The sequence below is a fragment of the Mya arenaria genome, chromosome 2 (assembly GCF_026914265.1).
Source record: "Mya arenaria isolate MELC-2E11 chromosome 2, ASM2691426v1".
Classification (NCBI taxonomy): Eukaryota; Metazoa; Mollusca; class Bivalvia; order Myida; family Myidae; genus Mya; species Mya arenaria.
Window position 1 is genome coordinate 52,338,562 of NC_069123.1, and position 18,159 is coordinate 52,356,720.

The 18,159-nt window shown below is 35.2% G+C and overlaps 1 protein-coding gene across 2 annotated transcripts in view; it reads right to left on the reverse strand.

Moving 5' to 3' along the window:
- LOC128220637 (transmembrane protein 94-like) overlaps window positions 1–17,333 on the reverse strand; it is a 58,125-nt gene extending 40,792 nt beyond the window's left edge. Inside the window, exons 1-11 of one of the 2 annotated variants that reach the window (XM_052929119.1) lie at window positions 17,219–17,333; window positions 14,768–15,001; window positions 13,672–13,820; window positions 13,207–13,400; window positions 11,406–11,569; window positions 10,489–10,591; window positions 10,185–10,271; window positions 9,052–9,165; window positions 8,636–8,803; window positions 8,106–8,274; window positions 5,998–6,047 (exon numbers count right to left, since the gene is read on the reverse strand). In XM_052929119.1, coding sequence (XP_052785079.1) covers window positions 5,998–6,047; window positions 8,106–8,274; window positions 8,636–8,803; window positions 9,052–9,165; window positions 10,185–10,271; window positions 10,489–10,591; window positions 11,406–11,569; window positions 13,207–13,400; window positions 13,672–13,820; window positions 14,768–14,997 — 1,428 coding nt within the window. In that variant the 5' untranslated portion in view covers window positions 14,998–15,001; window positions 17,219–17,333. Of the gene's footprint in view, window positions 1–5,997; window positions 6,048–8,105; window positions 8,275–8,635; window positions 8,804–9,051; window positions 9,166–10,184; window positions 10,272–10,488; window positions 10,592–11,405; window positions 11,570–13,206; window positions 13,401–13,671; window positions 13,821–14,767; window positions 15,002–16,832; window positions 16,903–17,218 lie in introns of those variants that run through there. The other variant, XM_052929127.1, reaches the window with a different exon arrangement.
- Between the last annotated feature and the right edge of the window lie 826 nt (window positions 17,334–18,159).

Genomic DNA, 18,159 nt, shown 5'->3' on the forward strand with positions numbered 1-18,159 from the left:
AGGCTATTATGGATACAACAGTTATAATTGTTCTATTTCACCATTGACCTGTATTATAAGGGCAGTTTTGAATATTTCTGAGCTTTCAAGCCACTACAAACTAAATGTTATTAAAAGATCAAAAGTGAACTTTCTCTAAATCAACAGTGAATTACTAGTATGTCTTCTTTAATAAATCTGCTCTCATAACAAATTTAATGCAGCAAAATTTTATCATAAATCTGTAAAATCAAATTGTGACATTTCTTTTTATATGGTTTGCTGAAGTTGTCAATATTCATGTAATAAACTGACAGTTACTGGTATATTCATGCACTGTTCAATGTTGATCATCAGAATGTATTGGTTAGGTCACAAGCACATGGGTAAGTGTACAATGATGAGCAGTATATCTCTGATGGTTTTTGCACTTAGCCTAAAAATATAGCATACATCCAAGTGTAGGCCATCCAAGTTCAGCTAGAGAGCACAAAGGTTACCCTACTCCCCTCTCCTGCCTTCCCTCACAGTTCAGTCCAAACTCAGGGCAATAACCTTTTGCCACACAGACACCAGTGTGACTAATCATGGTACTGAACTAGGCTCAAGGCAACAGTTATCTGCCCCTCGCTGACCAAGATCAGGATGTTACTTCGCACAAAATAGTGCACCCCTCTTTGGTTCATGATTTATAAATGAAACGGTGCAAGTAATATTTTCTAGAGAGTCAAGACAAATAGAAAATTATTGTGGCTGTTTAAAAACATAGCATTTTGACAATTAACCAACAATTTTGAACTAGTGTAAGGGGTTAATTGTTTATCGTAACTGAAAATAGAAGTCTAAATAGTTAGTTGACATTGTGTGTTTTGGGTATTTTTTTCTCATGAAGGCATTTATCCGAAAAAGTACATTATCTTTTTATCTGGACTATATTAATAATTTTATGGAGGAAGATATTTATATGAAAGATATAGTAAAAATAAGTGTGGTCTGCTGCCAAATGAGCCTGACTTAATTATGGTTAAATAGAGGAAAACAACAGCATGATGTCAAATCTGAACTACTATCAGAGTATGATTAAAAAATATTGGATGTTTTTTCTCTCTTAAAAAGCATATTTTCTCATAGAATAGAAAACTAATTCTAGAGCAAAACTAATTCTAGAGCAAAACATGTACTTGTTAATGTGTAACTGTAAAACATGAGGGCCAAAATGTCACTATTAAAATGACCAACTAGTCGGTGGTTATAAAGGATGTTGGTAAACAGCCATTAAATGAGGCTACATACCAATTACCTAAAGTCTTGGCCTTGCTGTTTCAGAGAAGAAGATTATCAGAGTTTTTACTGAATGAATCTATAGAAAATCTGGGACCCCTGGGTTGGGCCATTTTTAACCCCAGGGACATAGTTTGAACAATCGTTGTAAAAGACCACCACATGAGGCTGCTGGCTGCATACCAAATAAAAAGAAGATTTTCAAAGTTTTTACTATATAAGTATATAGAAAACCTGCCCCCCCCCCCCCCCCCCCCAGGGAGAGGCAAACTTTGACCAAGGGGCATTATTTGAACATTTTTCATAAAAGGCCACTAAATGAGGCTTTATACCAAATATCATAGGTCTGGGCCAAGCAGTCTCAGTTTTAGAAACCTTGGGACCATTTAGGGCGGGACCAGCTTTGACCCAGGGACATAATTTGAACAATCTTGATTAACAGCCACTACATGAGGCTACATAGTCCATACCACTTATCAAAAGTTTTGGCCTTATGGTTTCAGAGTAAAAGATTTTTAAAGATTTTACAATTTAAGAATATAAAAAACCTGGGACTCTTGGGACGGGGCTTTTTTCATCCCAGAGAATAATTTGAATTATCTTGGTAAAAGACCACCACATGATGCTGAAAACCAAATATCAAGGTTCAGGGCCTTATGATTTCAGAGAAGAAGATTTTCAAAGATTTTACTGTATAAGTATATAGAAAACCTGGGACCCCTTGGGCTGGGGCCACTTTAGACCCTAATGATATTTGAACATTCTTTGTAAAGAATCATTACAGGAGGCCGCATACCAATTTAAGGGTATGGCATATTTTATGATCTAACTTTGCCAGAACCCTCTTAAAAACTGATTTACGAATAGTGTTTACTTTTGGACATGTTGTTAAAATACAACATGTACATTTTATTATTGATTATTTAACAATCTGTTTCCAGACTGCTTTTATAAACATGTTTGTTGAATAATTTATAACAGTTTGTAATAATCTTGTAGGTTCATATTTGGCTTCATTTGATCTTAACTACCTTTGTTCTATTATTAAATCCTTCCTGCTTTATCTTCCTGTAATCCCTTCAAAATTCAAAGAATGATTGTTTATCAATTGACACGTATTGCTTTTATACATACCTTAAGGGAACGCCTTAAAATATATTGTTACAATAATATGCTCTTTGGTATTCCATGTTTGTTCTAAAGCTTTCTTGTTAAAATTGCTACTTGCTTTCATCAGTCTAGAGTTGACAGCCGTATGGTTAGGACCTCCTAAGAGAACCATTTTTAAGTAATATCTGTGGACTATCCATTGTATGTTGTAGTTAATGTTGGTAATCCAGCTGGTGAATAAAAGTTGAGAAACGGTGTACAAGGACTTCCTTGGGTTATCATTAGTGTTGAAGACTCCCACACAGACCTTTGAGGAGACAACCTTTTGAGTAACTAGACGTTGTGACAGAGAATCCTCCTCATAAAAGATACATGCCATATTTCTGGAGACTATTCCAGATGATTTTATCAGAAAGGCTGAAAATTCAGGCAAATTTTGGTAGAATTCAGGGGGATATTTTTAGCAGATGTTGGAGAAGTTGGAGAAATTTCAAAGGATTTTAGACCAAAGTATGAAAAAATGAATTTACATGTTTTGAAAATTTGATTTTTTATCATTACAACATGGGTCAACAAGCATCAAAATGGTGTCATTCATTGAAATGTCTTAAGTAATTAGCAATTCATATTCAAGACCAACATTCCTGAACTAAACCTTCCGTTGCAGACTCAGATAAGATCTTTGAATGAGAACAGAAAATAATACTCAACAGCAACTAAATGGACAAAAAGATGCTTCCAAAATTCTTATTTATTCAAATTATATTTATTAATACAACAAATTAAATTTTCTTCAAATATTTATCAAAATTTCACTCTTTTTATAAAAGCCATTACGCTTGTGGGTGAAACACTGCCACTATTTAGCCACTCTGACTTCACTTTCTTTTCTTCTCTTGATTGTGTACTGCTTCAGATGCTATTTTTGCCACTTTTTGGGGACTAAATCATTCTTTTGGATTTTAAACCACATTCAATAATGACAGTAAATAACCCACTTTTGGCTTCTAAAATACTCTCTAAACGGCACATGGATTAAGGTGGGGCCAAACCATAATGCAGCCAATAGGGGCGCCTGACCTTAACTAGAACTCTGTGAGTCGGATGTGTCGCCTGAAGAATTATTTACTGTCGACATTATAGCTGTTGGATTGGCATTTTATTCATTTGCCATTTAAATTTCAAGTGATGGTGGCATTTGAACTGAAGGTAAAAATGTTAAGTTGAACAAAAATTAACATCGAAAATTAACAAATGGCAATAACTCTATAAATATGGAAGCATAAGTAACGGTTCTTGTTCACTGCACTTGCCCTAAGTGAGATCTATCTACCTATTAAGTTTCAGGTTGATACCTCTTATAGTTTACGATATATGCCCCTGACTAAATTTAAGCATGAAAATTAACAAAGGGCAATAACTCTAAACATATATATATATATATATGCAAGAGTTATGGTTCTTGTGCATTGCACTTGCCCTCAATAAGATCTATCTAAAACTTTAAGCATGAAAATTAACTAAGATCTATTACTCTAAAACTAAGAAAGCAAGAGCTACTGTTATTGTTTACTGCACTTGCCCTCCATGAGATCTTTTATACATATAAAAATTCAAGTTGATAATTCTTATATATTTTACAAGATATGCCCCACATATAACTTTAAGCATGAAAATTAACAAAGGACAATAACACTAAAAATATGGATGCAAGAGTAAAATTCTTGTGCACTGCACTTGCCCTCAATGAGATCTATCTACATATGAAATTCAAGTTGATAAAACTAATAGTTTACGAGATATGCCCCAGACAAGTGAAAAAGGGACGCGGATGCCAACAAAGGGCAATAACTCTAAAAGTATGGAAGCAAGAGTTACTGTTATTGTGCACTGCACATGCCCTCAATGAGATCTATCTACATATGAAGTTTCAAAATGATAATTCTTATATTCTACAAGATATGCCCCGGACAAAACTTTAAGAATGAAAATTAACAAAGGGCAATTACTCTCAAACTAAGAAAGCAAGAGTTACTGTTATTGTGCTCTGCACTTGCCCTCAATGAGATCTATCTATATATGAAGTTTAAAGTTGAAACCTCTTATTTTCTTTAAGATATGCCCCGGACAAAACTTTAAGCATGAAAATTAACAAAGGGCAATAACTCTAAAAATATGGAAGCAAGAGTAACAGTTCATGTGCTCTGCACTTGCCCTCCATGAGATCTATCTACATATGAAGTTTGAAGTTGATACCACTAATAGTTTACAAGATATGCCCCGGACAAGCGAAAACGGGACGCGACCGCCGCCGCCAACGCCGCCGACAAAAGTAACCCCTATATGTAGCCTTTTCAGGCGTCACAAAAACTGTAACCCCTCCTACAAGCCTCTTTATCCTACCCAAAGTGTTCATGGCTGGTCCACAAGCCTGTTGATTATAAACCTCAATTGTGGCCTTTAAAATGTATTAAAAGTTAATCTTTCATTTGAGCTATCATTTAACCTAGTGACCTAGTTTTTGACCCCATTTAACCCATATGGAGCTTGACCTTGATTTTAAGAAGACAAACATTCTGACCTCATTTTATTGGTTTTGGGTGATATTAAATTTTGGTATCACAAATGTGTGTTAAGAGGTATTTATTTTATTTGACATAGAGACCCAAATTAAAACTTGACCTGGATTAAATAAAGATAAACATCAATTTTAATTGATTTTGGACCAAAATTGTGCCCTCTAGTTTGTGGTTAGGTGAGCTTAGAAGGGGACAGATATACAAGGAAGCATCTATATTTAGACTCAGTGACTAAAACCTTTCAGAGTGTTATTTATTTATTTGAATCAAAAGACAATTTTTTTTGCAATAATTGTGTTGATCAAACATTGTAAGGTATTTTAATATGAGTATTTCTTTTAAACCTTGATACTTTTGATTCAATGCAATGTTATGTAACAAGAGATTTTGGGTTAAACATAATGTCGCCCTGCAGCTTTTCAGAAACTTGTGGAAGACAGAATAACGGTATTTAATGAAGAATGGTTACACAAAGTTTTCAGGAAAGTGAAGACATAAATCTCAACCTTTGAGCTAAGTCCATAAGACGGTTGACAATGCCCCATGAACTCAAACAAAAAGGGTCATCTACTGGTCAAGGGCAATCTGCTGGTCAAGGGCAATCTACCACTGAAGTTTATTGTACTAACCTTCCTTAAGTTATTCTGCGGACAAAGTTTTCATAAGACTGTTGATCTTTTTATAAGAATATTGACCATGACCTTAATATATATATATATTTTATACATCTGAACTACTGACCTAAAAATGATAGGGGTCATCTACTGGTCAAGGACAACCTACTACTGATGATTCATTGTTTTAGCTAAAACTGTTCGAAGTTTATGAGGAGCCAAACGACTGCTGGCCATGACCTTTGACCTACTGACCTAAAATATGATAGGGGTCATGTACACATCTAAGGCAAACTACCACTGAAGTTTCATGATCCTTGTTTGAAGTAATTATGAAGAAGAGACATAATTTACCAACTGATTGATGACAGACACTCTAACCAATATTTGCAAAGGGAGCATAAAAAGGTGTATCAAAGTAAAAGTAGCATTACCTTGGGATCTGATGTCACGTCTAGAACCTCGACACATGTGCTCTTGACAGCTGTAATAGGAGAAAGCATATTATTAGCATAGTACAAGACATATATACATGTATAACAGGCCCCCATAACACAAATATGTTTCATTATATCAGGCACAAGTTTAGCAAGCAGTAGTTTGTTTACAAACGCACATATGTCAAAATTTAAAAGTTCAACAATTAGACATCCTATAAGATTTCCTACTTATATGTTGGTAGGTAAAGCTAGAGCTATCACAGAAATCATTACTACCCCCTCACACAGCCTTAACACAGGATGTTATTGCTTGACTCAGGCAAATATTGAAAAACAGCAACATTATAATATATCTTTAAAGATTAAATAACCTAATAATTACGATTATTTGCCACAAGACCTTGACCAAACTAACCTTTTTTTTCCCGCTTGTCATTTTCTTATGGCAATCACTTATCATAGGTTCTGCCAAATTATTTCAGAATTCAACCATGCATGGTAGTTATCGACCAGACATCAACTCAGGAGCAGATGTAGGATTTGACATAAGAGGGGTGTAACTTCGAGGCAGAAATTTATTTGGTTTAAAATGTTGGCAGGGGTGGGTTTGAGTGGACTCCTCTAATGAAATTTTGATAATTACTAGTCCGAAATGGTGCTTTCTGGGTGAATATTTTATAATTTTGCTAGTGAGCTTGGACAAGTTGGATCCACTAGTGTCAACCACTATCATTTGTAAAGCTTATATAGCACTAGAACTCCGCGAGTCGGATGTGTCACCTGACGAATTATTTACTGTCGACATTATAGCTGTTAGATTGGCATTTTATTCATTTATAGACAATGATGTTGCCTTTTAACTTTCAAGTGTAGGTGGCATTTGAACCATTTTAAGCCAGGAGCAAGCAATCAGAGGAGATGTTCTTTAAGCAATTGTTGATGGACAGACGACGGACAAAGACCGATCACAATAGCTCACCTTGAGCACTTCGTGCTCTGGTGAGCTAAAAAAGTGTGCAAGGTAAAGTTAAACATGAAAATTAACAAAGGGCAATAACTCTAATATGGAAGCAAAAGATACAGTTTTTGTGCACTGCGTTTCAAGTTGATAAGCGAAAATGTGACGTGGACGCCGCCGCCGCTGCCACTGACGCCCCCACCGCCGACAAAAGTAACCCCTATATGTCGCCTTTTCAGGCGACACAAAAACTGACAATAGTCACAGATACGCAGTGACCTTGAGGTTGAAACTAGAAATTTTGTCGTGCAAGCGACACATCATCCTGGTGGTCACTATCGCAACATTATTTCCAAAGCACACTTGAATAATAATAAAGTTATAGACTGGTCACAAATCACTATTATCAGGCTTATTCAGCAAAACTAAGTTCTATTAAGCACAGTGACCTTGACTTTGAAGCTTAGGGCCCTGGTAGACATGCGACACATCATTACCTTATGGTGTTCACTTTTGTCAAACAATTTCCAAATCCTAATGAAGAAGTTATGTACTTGACACCAACCAGTATCAATTTTAAAGCTTATTTAGCAGAACTGACAATGTTCTGAGGTGTGCAGTGATGATGACGTCGAAGCTAGAGACCCAGGTCTTGTGTGCCGCAGGTCAAACTCTTATGGTGGTCAATAAGGCTAAATTATTTCCAAATCCCCCTATGAATGAAAAAGTTATTGACCAGACACAAACTAATATCATCAGTAACACTTTTATAGCCAAACTAACAAAGCTCTGGGGCAGACAGTTGCCTTTACCTTCAAACTAGTAACCTTTCTTTTGGGAGCTACACTTAATCATTTAATAGTGATCAGTTAAGTGAAAATTATTTCGAAATCCCACCATGAATGGCAAAGTTATGGACTGGACACTAAGCGATATCATCATTTAGACTTATATAGCAAAAATAAAGTTCTGAGGTGTGTAGTGACCTTGACCTTGGAAGCTAGAGAGGGAGCTCAGCTTATCTTGATGTTAGCACCAGTTATGGTGTTAAGGGCCTTATTCCTCTTTTCCCTCATAGCTTTCTTTTACTTTTGCAACACATGTGAGCATTTCCCTGGTAATAAGTAATCACATTCTGACATACCATGATCCACAAATTTCCCTGCAGGTTTGGGCTTATCTGTAGCATGCTTGGACTCAGAATGGGTTACAGATGTCCCGGACTCTGCATGCTCCCTGTGCAGGAAAAATATCTTTTCTGGGGTTGGGTTCGGGTACGAAAGAATACCCTTCTTGTCCACACAACATAGAGACTGAAAGAGAATAATACATCATGAAGCTGACTTGTAATTATGTTTTTAATCATTGCGATATTGGCGAAATTCCAGACTCTCTGACTAAATGGAAAATGATACAAAATTGCGTTGAGTTGTTAAGAAACTTTAATTATTTAAGTATGAAGTTTATAGTACAGAAAATAAAATCTCCAGACAATGAAAATCTATAAGCAGACAGAAATGTCATGAACCCTTGGGTCTCTAAGACATCATAATACATAAACACTAATAACAAATTATTTTTTACAATTCCTAATTTTAAACAAAATTATACATAAGATTTTTCAAATAAAGAGAAAATGGGATGAAGGGCATTAATTAACAAATGGCCACTCACAGTAACAGAGCCAAGTATGTGTGTAACATTGACATTGCGTGTGGTGACATGCACCCTCCCAAGCAGAATGTTACGGAACCATTCAAGCACGTGTGGCCAGGGCAGGTCCACACGAGCCTCGTCAGCTGATATGGAGCTGTCACTGTCAAAACTGTCATCACCCAGCGACTGTAATAACAGTTGTGTTTAATACAGAAAGGTACAATTTCTTTAATAAATATGTATTCATAAAACAGAGAGTATGATAAACTATTTAATTTTTGTATTTAACCATCTTTCAAATTACAAGTTAAAACAGCTAAACAATTAAATTTCCAAACCTCAATTACCATATTAATTTTTTTATTATCATCAATCTAAAACATAATTTCAATATCTGAAAGGAATTATTGCAGCAGATTTTACAGAGTACAAACCTTCGTTCCCTTCTCGGCCTCAAAGGCAGCGAAGACCCTTGCCTGGCCATAGAAGTTGATGAGGAGATACATCAGGGGAACAATCAGAGGCACAAGGGGCACAATTGCTTGAACCTGGGTGGAGTGTTACAGACATGAGATAGTGGAATGTCTAATGTACGAAGGTTGTCCCAGAATATTGTAGACTATTGTAATATGAGTAACAGCAGGCAAGTATTTTGAGATTTATCTTTCCATAATACCTGCATTTGCTGACCACATTTAAAAAGATAAGCATTAAAAAGATTCTCAAAGAAATGTTGGTTTAAAATACATCACCACATGAAACCCATCACTTTCCATAGTTACAACGTTAACATGGCTGGTTCATTTACAAATGCCATATGCTTTGAAACGATTCAGTGTGGTATTTTTGTGTTTCTGAATTAGGAAATACCATTTTCACTCACATATTGAACATGTATTCAATGCAAAGTTCACTTAAGGAAAGAGTTTTTACTTGATAGAGTTTAAGCTTCATATGTATAGGTCACTGGCAATATCAATGTTAATTTTTTTTTCTTCTTGAGCTTCTTCTATACATTTTCCAGCAATTTTGTCATTTTCATCAAGCATTCCGACCAAAACAGGAGCTGTCACAGAGACAGTGCTCTCGAATTTTACGCCGCTTTTAAGTTTAAGATTTTGCAGTTTTTTGGTGAAACATGCATGGATCACTGTTAAATTAAATTAAATGCAGAACCTTGACCTGAATTTCAAAGTCAAAACGTTAACAACCATAATTTGCATAACATGCAAATGGGAGTTATCTTGCTTGGTTATTGAAGTAGGTTGAATGGTTGAGCTGTTGTATAAGGTACTAATGCCAATTAACAAGAAGTTGCTGAGATAATGACTGAATTGTTGTTACACTAGAACTTCTACAGTGATATATTTAAGACAACAATTTGCATAATATGCAAAATATACTTATTTAACTTCATTAATTAAATTATATATACAGATATATATAAAAAACTTGTTATGCATTACCAGTATGAAATAACCTGTTTTCTATTGCATTGATATAACTGAATTATTTTATTTTTCATACATATAGATCTGAATATCAATGTAATTCCAAGTTTACAGACCTGCAGGAGTATGATCATGTCTGTCCAGTGGCCCACATGCCCGCCAAGGTAAATATAGCGTAGAATATTCACAACCAGCATCACTACCTGTAGAAATAGCACAGCAAAGATCAGCTAACAAACAACAAGTTCACATTTGAAAAATGGTCATCATTAAATTGTTTGACTAAATTTCAACTGATCTTAAAATTAAATCAACAAAGCTTTTGTCTCAAGTTATTCCATATCCACCCAAAAGGCATCAAAACCTTCTCAACCCTTTCTTCGATTGTTTTCTTCCAAACTAAAACAATAAACAACTCACACAAACAACAGGGATGATTCTCCTTTCAATCCAGTGTGTCATTATCAGGAACTTCTCATGTTCAATGGTACTGGCAGGCCGTTTGCAGTCTGATAAGATTTGACTGAAGGTAAATAATATTCAATTCTATAATTCCACTGAAAAATAAACCTTTGATTAGTTTCAATCATTTTATTTTAATGTTTCACTAAAGGTATTAAGCAGTTACAATGCCAGAAAAAGTTCCAACATATTTCACATGTCACATTGTCCTCTGATTAGCTATGTTTCCAATACCATGTGCTTTGTGCTGCCTTTTTTGTATTTTTTTTGGCAATCTGCTTTGGATCAATATCATTTTATTTTTTGGATTTAAGTTCAAACTAATTTTTCAATATTAAATTCAGACATAAGCATAACATCTGAATTATCTTAAAAGCATATTTTTAATAAACAGATTTTTAAGTCAAAAGTGATAATTTTAAATAATCTTGCATGTTTATAATGTTCTATCTATTTAGAATCCATTTATCTATAATCATTAAACATGATATAATTTTATATCTTAACTTTTTTGCTAATTCTATTGAACTTTAATATTACTTTAATGTTTTGATTATCTTTCTGGTTCTGCGTTGCATTATTGATATGTTGTTTTATTTGCATTTTGTAGGAAAGTAGCTCTGACAGCTAGTGTTGTAATTTATGCATATCAGATGTGAAATTCATTTTCTTGTATAATATATTTCAAATGCTTTCAACCAAAACCATTGAGTAATAAAACATTCATTGTTTCTCTCTTCAGAATCATTAACTCATTTATGGACATGATGAGATATAATATCTATCAAGAGTTTACCATTTATTTTTTGTACAAACAGGAGCAATTACCAAAGTTAATACTATATTGCTATAAGTAACTGAGTAATCATACTTACCGAACCAGTGTCGTGGCTGGTGTATCTAGGAGCAAAAACCTGGCAGGTTTCCTGGGTTGCCTGCCCTTTGGCTGGGTGAAAACCTCGCCGTGTTTGCCAGAGTCCGGGGCAAATATCTCGTTTTCCTCCAGCAAAAGATCCTCTGCATCCTCACCCAAACCATCCTAATGATATACAGGGAACATGTTTATCAATTCAAGTCTCGAAATATACAGAGAAGTTGGGGAACATGTTTACCAATTGAAAATCATATCTGGTAATATACAGGGAACATGTTTTGCCTATTAGCGATCAAGTCTGGTAATATGCAGGGAAGTTGGGGAACATGTTTACCAATTGAAAATCATATCTGGTAATATACAGGGAACATGTTTTGCCTATTAGGGATCAAGTCTGGTAATATGCAGGGAAGTTGGGGAACATGTTTACCAATTGAAAATCATATCTGGTAATATACAGGGAACATGTTTTGCCTATTAGGGATCAAGTCTGGTAATATACAGGGAAGTTGGGGAACATGTTTACCAATTGAAAATCATATCTGGTAATATACAGAGAACATGTTTATCAACTAGGGATCAAGTCTGGTAATATGCAGGGAAGTTGGGGAACATGTTTACCAATTGAAAATCATATCTGGTAATATACAGAGAACATGTTTATCAACTAGGGATCAAGTCTGGTAATATACAGGGAAGTTGGGGAACATGTTTACCAATTGAAAATCATATCTGATAATATACAGGGAACATGTCTTGCCTATTAGGGATCAAGTTTGGTATTAAACAGGGAACATGTTTTGTCTATTGCCGCATAATTTGCGGATCAAAAATGGTAATTTGTCATTCTTGTCATAGTAACATATGTATTTATAAATGTCATATCTTACATTACATTATTATATTGTTGTTCCTTGTTTATATAATGGTAGTCAGTAAATCTGTTAATAATTGTATTTTGTTAAATATGAAGCACCTATGACTGTTCCTTCAGACTTATAACACCCATTAAAAATAAAAGATAAAATGTTCTAGTGGGGGGACCCCCACTAACCCTCACAACATTTTGATGATATCAAATGTACATACATGCTAAACTTAACTGTGAACCGAAAAACATGGAAATATCTTGTGGTTTTACAAGGTCTATAGTAATTTGTTGGGTATATTATGGTACTAAAGCAGGTCATTTTATAGTCCAATTTCAGAATTACATGTCAATATATGACCCCATAAACAATGACATTCAAAGTATCAGTTGAAAATTATTTAGTGGGTTTCAACATATAAATTGACCATATAGTACCCATGTTAAGTGCACAAGCTGTCCTAAGAAAAAGATGCAAAAACTGTATGATTTTGGGCTAAAATAAGTCCAAGAACGTATTTCAACTAAAAACACAGTTTATAGTCACACAATTTTCTATGTCCACTATGTAAACAATCAGCTTATACATTCAATTTCATTTTTGTTAAGGCCACCAGAAACATTACAACCCTTTGAAAAATTGAGAGGAGTTGACAAGCCTGGCCTGCGGATAGGCGTATTTATAAAATACTATCAGTGATGTAAACCTACATACCAGGTCAAAATATCTTTCGAAAATTCATACTACCTAAAGAATCAGCTATTTTGTTCCGAACTGTACATGTCCCTCACTTAAAATTCTGCAAAAATAATTAACGTTGGATCCCCTGATAACATGTCACGAAAATGATAAAAAAACATTTCTAAGGCCACGTTGTTGAAATATATCACTGGAAATAAATATACTAATACTGTTCAAGATAAGTGTACTCACATGTTGTAAAGAACATTGTGCCGGAGCCTTGTGGCCAGGTCGGAGCAAGATGATGTCACCCTTGACAAGGAGCAGTACAGGGATGTTGTACACCTGGTCATCCCGCATTGTCCACTGCAGAGAGCAGCACGGGGAAAATGGGGCATCCAGTCTTGGAAAATACGCCTTGTTCCATGTGTTGTACTTCATACATACTGTAACAAAACATAACATTATCATAATGGTTCCAGTTTGTTTTATATATATCAATACGAAATAATCATCACATAAGGTTGACATGCTGATGGAAAAGTTCTCCAATATATATTTTTACCAGAACATGAAAACATTTACATGTATCTAGAACATTAATAACCATAATTTGAGTTAATAATGGATACACCGAGTCATTCTGGATATTTGTGATGATTGATATAAGGAACATCTACGTAGGTGCATGAAAAACAGTCTGAAATAAGATGATACCTGAGAGCTGGTCAAGGATGTGCCGCAGCAGCTGCACGAATTCCGATCGCTCATATTCACACGTGTGTACAGCCAGGAAGACGTTGAAAAGGACACAAGCCAGGATCATGCTCCCTTCCACCACCAGCCACACACTGTCACTGCTCCCTCTACAACGATAAACAAAGCTCATTTGCTGTTGTTTTCAGTCAGACAAGGGGCATAACTTGACAATTAAATTAATCCAGAGTTGTGGGCCTTTTAACACCAGTACATATTGCCACCAGTTACATGTGTACAAAGTTGCATGTGAATATGCATGTTTTTATAGTTAATGGCCAGTATTGCATAATTATTTATTAAGCATGAGTTATGAGCCTATAGTATAAAACTTTAATGTTGACCTTAACTCAAAAAACTTTCAATTTATTCACACAAAACTTTGTACACAGGTTACCACAATGATTTGTACAGATCAAATGACACCAAAGCAGGAGTTCATTCCCATCAAATCACTGTGCAAGTTACTAGTAACAATATACACATATGCTAAAGTTTTGTGTGAATATACGATTTCTTGAGTTAAGGCCAAGGTTTAGTTTTTGCTCTATGACGACATCACTGAGAATATGACAAGCTCAAGTTCAGTCTCCAATGGTATCTGATTCAGAAATACATCTCAAAGTTGTCTATAAATCCTTATCCAGAGATAACAAAACTTTGCTAAATCTGAAAACTACTGACCATATGACATATCTCATTCTTTTTAGCAAATAAGATTTGCTGAATAAAATGTGTTTATTATACCCAGGGACTATAATAGTATTTTTACATGTTGAGACTTAGATATACAGAAAATCAACATATAAAGAAATGTTCAATAACTATAATACCTTAATAAAGAAATGTGAGGAAGAAAAATGGAACCTTTAATTTTTTTTAGAAATATCAAGTAATTGGCGATATCAGAGTTTAACATGAATTTCCACTGAAAGGTCATATATTTAGAAATATTTAAAATTATTTTTCAGTCACAAGCATTTACTAATTTAATTGAAATATAACTATAAATATACAGGGACAAGCCCAGAGGGTTAAGCCCAATATAAATACTTACTTATCATTTGAGAATCCATAGGCAACAAATAAAGCCACAGTCAGCACCAGAGAAATTAAAATAGTTGTCCAGTGGTATAGGGACTTGACCCGGGCATGGTGAAATACAGCACGCCAATGCCTCCATTTATCACGATTCTGAGCAAACATGTAACCCTCTAGTTCCCTGAAGAGCTCTCCGTGAAGAAGCTCTAAAGCTTGAGACATTGAGAAAGGACCTTCCTTCTTCATGTTTCTAAACCATAAATGAAAAAATGTCATAACATACAATGTGCATGTATCTTTAAAGGGAATTTCAAATAAAATAACTGTGGTTGAATTTTTACAGTACAACACATATTCTAATTCTCATATAAATAATATGCTAAAAGTATTTATTGACTCTTTTGTTCACTGATCTTAAAATGTTCATGTACCATAAATGTCCCAGTCACCTTATAGAGGCCCCATATCTGCCTCAAATATCCACTAATGGTATATAGTACCCTATAGAGGCCCCATATCTGCCCCGAATATCCACTGATGGTATATACTAGCCTATACAGGCCCACTTTTGTCCTCATTGAATATCCACTGATGGTATATACTAGCCTATACAGGCCCACTTTTGTCCTCATTGAATATCCACTGATGGTATATTATAGCCTATACATGCGCCATGTCTACAGCAATATCCACTGATGGTATATAATAGCCTATGAAGGCCGTATATTGTCCCTAATATCAACCACGGACCTATAAACCATGGATTGGCAACTCTCGTCGGTGTTAATGCAATTAGCTCAAACTTACATGTGCAGCGCGATTTGATTCTGAGTTCTTACCGTGTGGTCGTTTTCGAGACATGTTACATGCGACATGTCGATAGGTGTTAAAAATACTTATCAGCAGAGCTGGCGGAAATAACGGAAGATCGCCGTGAATCACCGATCGGAGTTTCGGCGGAATTTTCCAATATTTGCAGAGTGCGCGAAGGATTGTAGGTAAATAATTATTTCTTATCGTTTCACCGATATCGGGCAGTTGCCAATCCATGGTTTATAGGTCCGTGTATCAACTGATGGTACATGAATGAATGTAATAGCCTATCCTGGTCCCATTTTCTCCCAAATGCCCACTGATGGTATAAAATAACCTATACAGGCCCAAAGCCTTCCCAAATATCCATTGATGGTATAAAATGGCCTACATGGACCCAATATCTACCCCAATATACTCTGATTGTATATAATAGCCTATACAGGCATGGGTCTTGGATGCGACACGTTCAAAACACGTGTCAAGTAATTTTAAAATCCTTCTCTGCATCAGGAAGTTACAGCCAGAACACAGAAAACCATTCCATCATGATAGACCTGTAAGTGGTAACTTGACGTTTGAGGTATGAACATGGGTATTGCAAACAACATGTTGACGTTATGTTCCAGTCTGACATATGTCCGTAGTAATTTAAAATCTCTCCCTGTATGACAAAATTACAGCCTCGACACAGTAACCATTTTTGGTGAACACACTAATAGCATAGACCATAGTTTAGGCCATATAAACAGCTGCTTCAGAGTCTTTGACCATTTTTTTTTTACGACTCTATGCGTCCATATCCCACTTGTTGTTTACCTAGCCAAGAATGACAGATCCCAGCGCTAAGTATATTGAGCGGAAAGATAAAGGGCACCTGCTTAATAGTTAAAAAATGGTGATGATTTGTTGCACTTAACGCTTCAGTGTAATATGAGAAAGGCTAAAAATAATTAATGTTTAACTTTTGTGTTTTTATTTAACAATGCAGTGTTAAATATTGTGGAGGTACAGTTAAAGAATATATTTTACATTGGTATGAATCAGTCGACTTGTGGCGTTTAGGGAACAAAGTGAATTACCAAATGTTAAAAAAAAATCCTATGTACGCATTATTGTGACTAGCCCATAGTTTAGCAGTTAAGGAACGATCCTAAAGATGCTCATATCTATGGCTTTGCAGCTTTAAGCTATTGACAATCAAATGTTTACGATTAAAGTTGAATGATATAACATTGATTGCATATTCAATTATCAAGTTCTATTACCATTATTTTGTTATAACAGGAAAATAATTTGTCTTTTAAACGAGTAAGTACTATTTACATTTATTTTAACCCAACGTAAATGTGTAAAAAGGTTATGTTATACTATTTTGAAAAGCAACTCAACTTCCTACTGTAATAACCGTACTATGCAGTGTTCTCCCTTTGACCTTTTCCTATCCGAACACATACTTATAAAGGGAAATATATTTTACAGCAGTATTAAGCAAAGGTTAAACTAGATCATAAAAATCAAAATTTACGTATAAACATGTGAAACGAAAACATGCTATGTGAACAAATAAGGTTAGGTTTACATAATTAATAATGCAATTCTCAGATTAAACTGCGACCAATAACAAATAATCCTACTCCCAGTGTTTACTTACAAAGAAAAAATCGTATAATATCCACACTATCAGATCATTCTTCTTCTTCTTCTGTACACTGTCATGATAATTATTGTTCTTATTTCCACGTGTTGCGCTATTTATACAGTAATGTGTTCGTGTCGAACAGAAATCATGCCGCTTGATAGATAACATACTTGGTCTGTAGCAGTAAGATGACAAAAAACGTGTAACATACTCACTTCCTAGAATTATTGATACAGTCAGTGGTACATGCGTTGCCTTGTGACCAAAATCTACAATTTAAATTGCAAAAGAATAAGTATTGAGCTCATTCTACATATAACACGCGCCGAGGTAAGCTATATATAGAACACGGGCCGGCCTGCTCATTCGGCATTTCTATAGGTATGGTCTTGGCCGGAACATGTCTAAATGTCTGTTATATGTATCCAAGGTCTACTTATGGTGTAATTCCATACCCATTTATACGATTATATTGTTGTATATAAAGTAATTCTTCTCATCTTATCGATTCCGATCAACATACTAATGCGTAACTGTTTACACCAATTCACTTAGCACCCTTGCTCAAAACCACTCCTGCTGCTGCTGCTGCTAATGATGATATTGATGTTGATGATAATGGTGGTGGTGGTGCTGGTGGTGGTGGGAGTGATGATGATGATAATGTAATGGTGCTGATAAGGTAACTGTTGTTATCTACCTACCCTCCAACTAATTTACAGTTGAAATTACTAAATATAAAGAGCTTAATGGCACATTTTTTCACCTTTATTTAAGGATTGAAATTCATATCGGTGGCATTTACTGGATCTTTGAGGTTAAACTCGCTTAAACGGAAGCTATGCGAACTCAATGAACAGTTCTTCCGCAAGATGCTAACGCGAGCTGAATAAAGATGGTACGCTCCGTTTGTGTCCTGGAATATACGTTGCACAAACATATTAATCATGTGC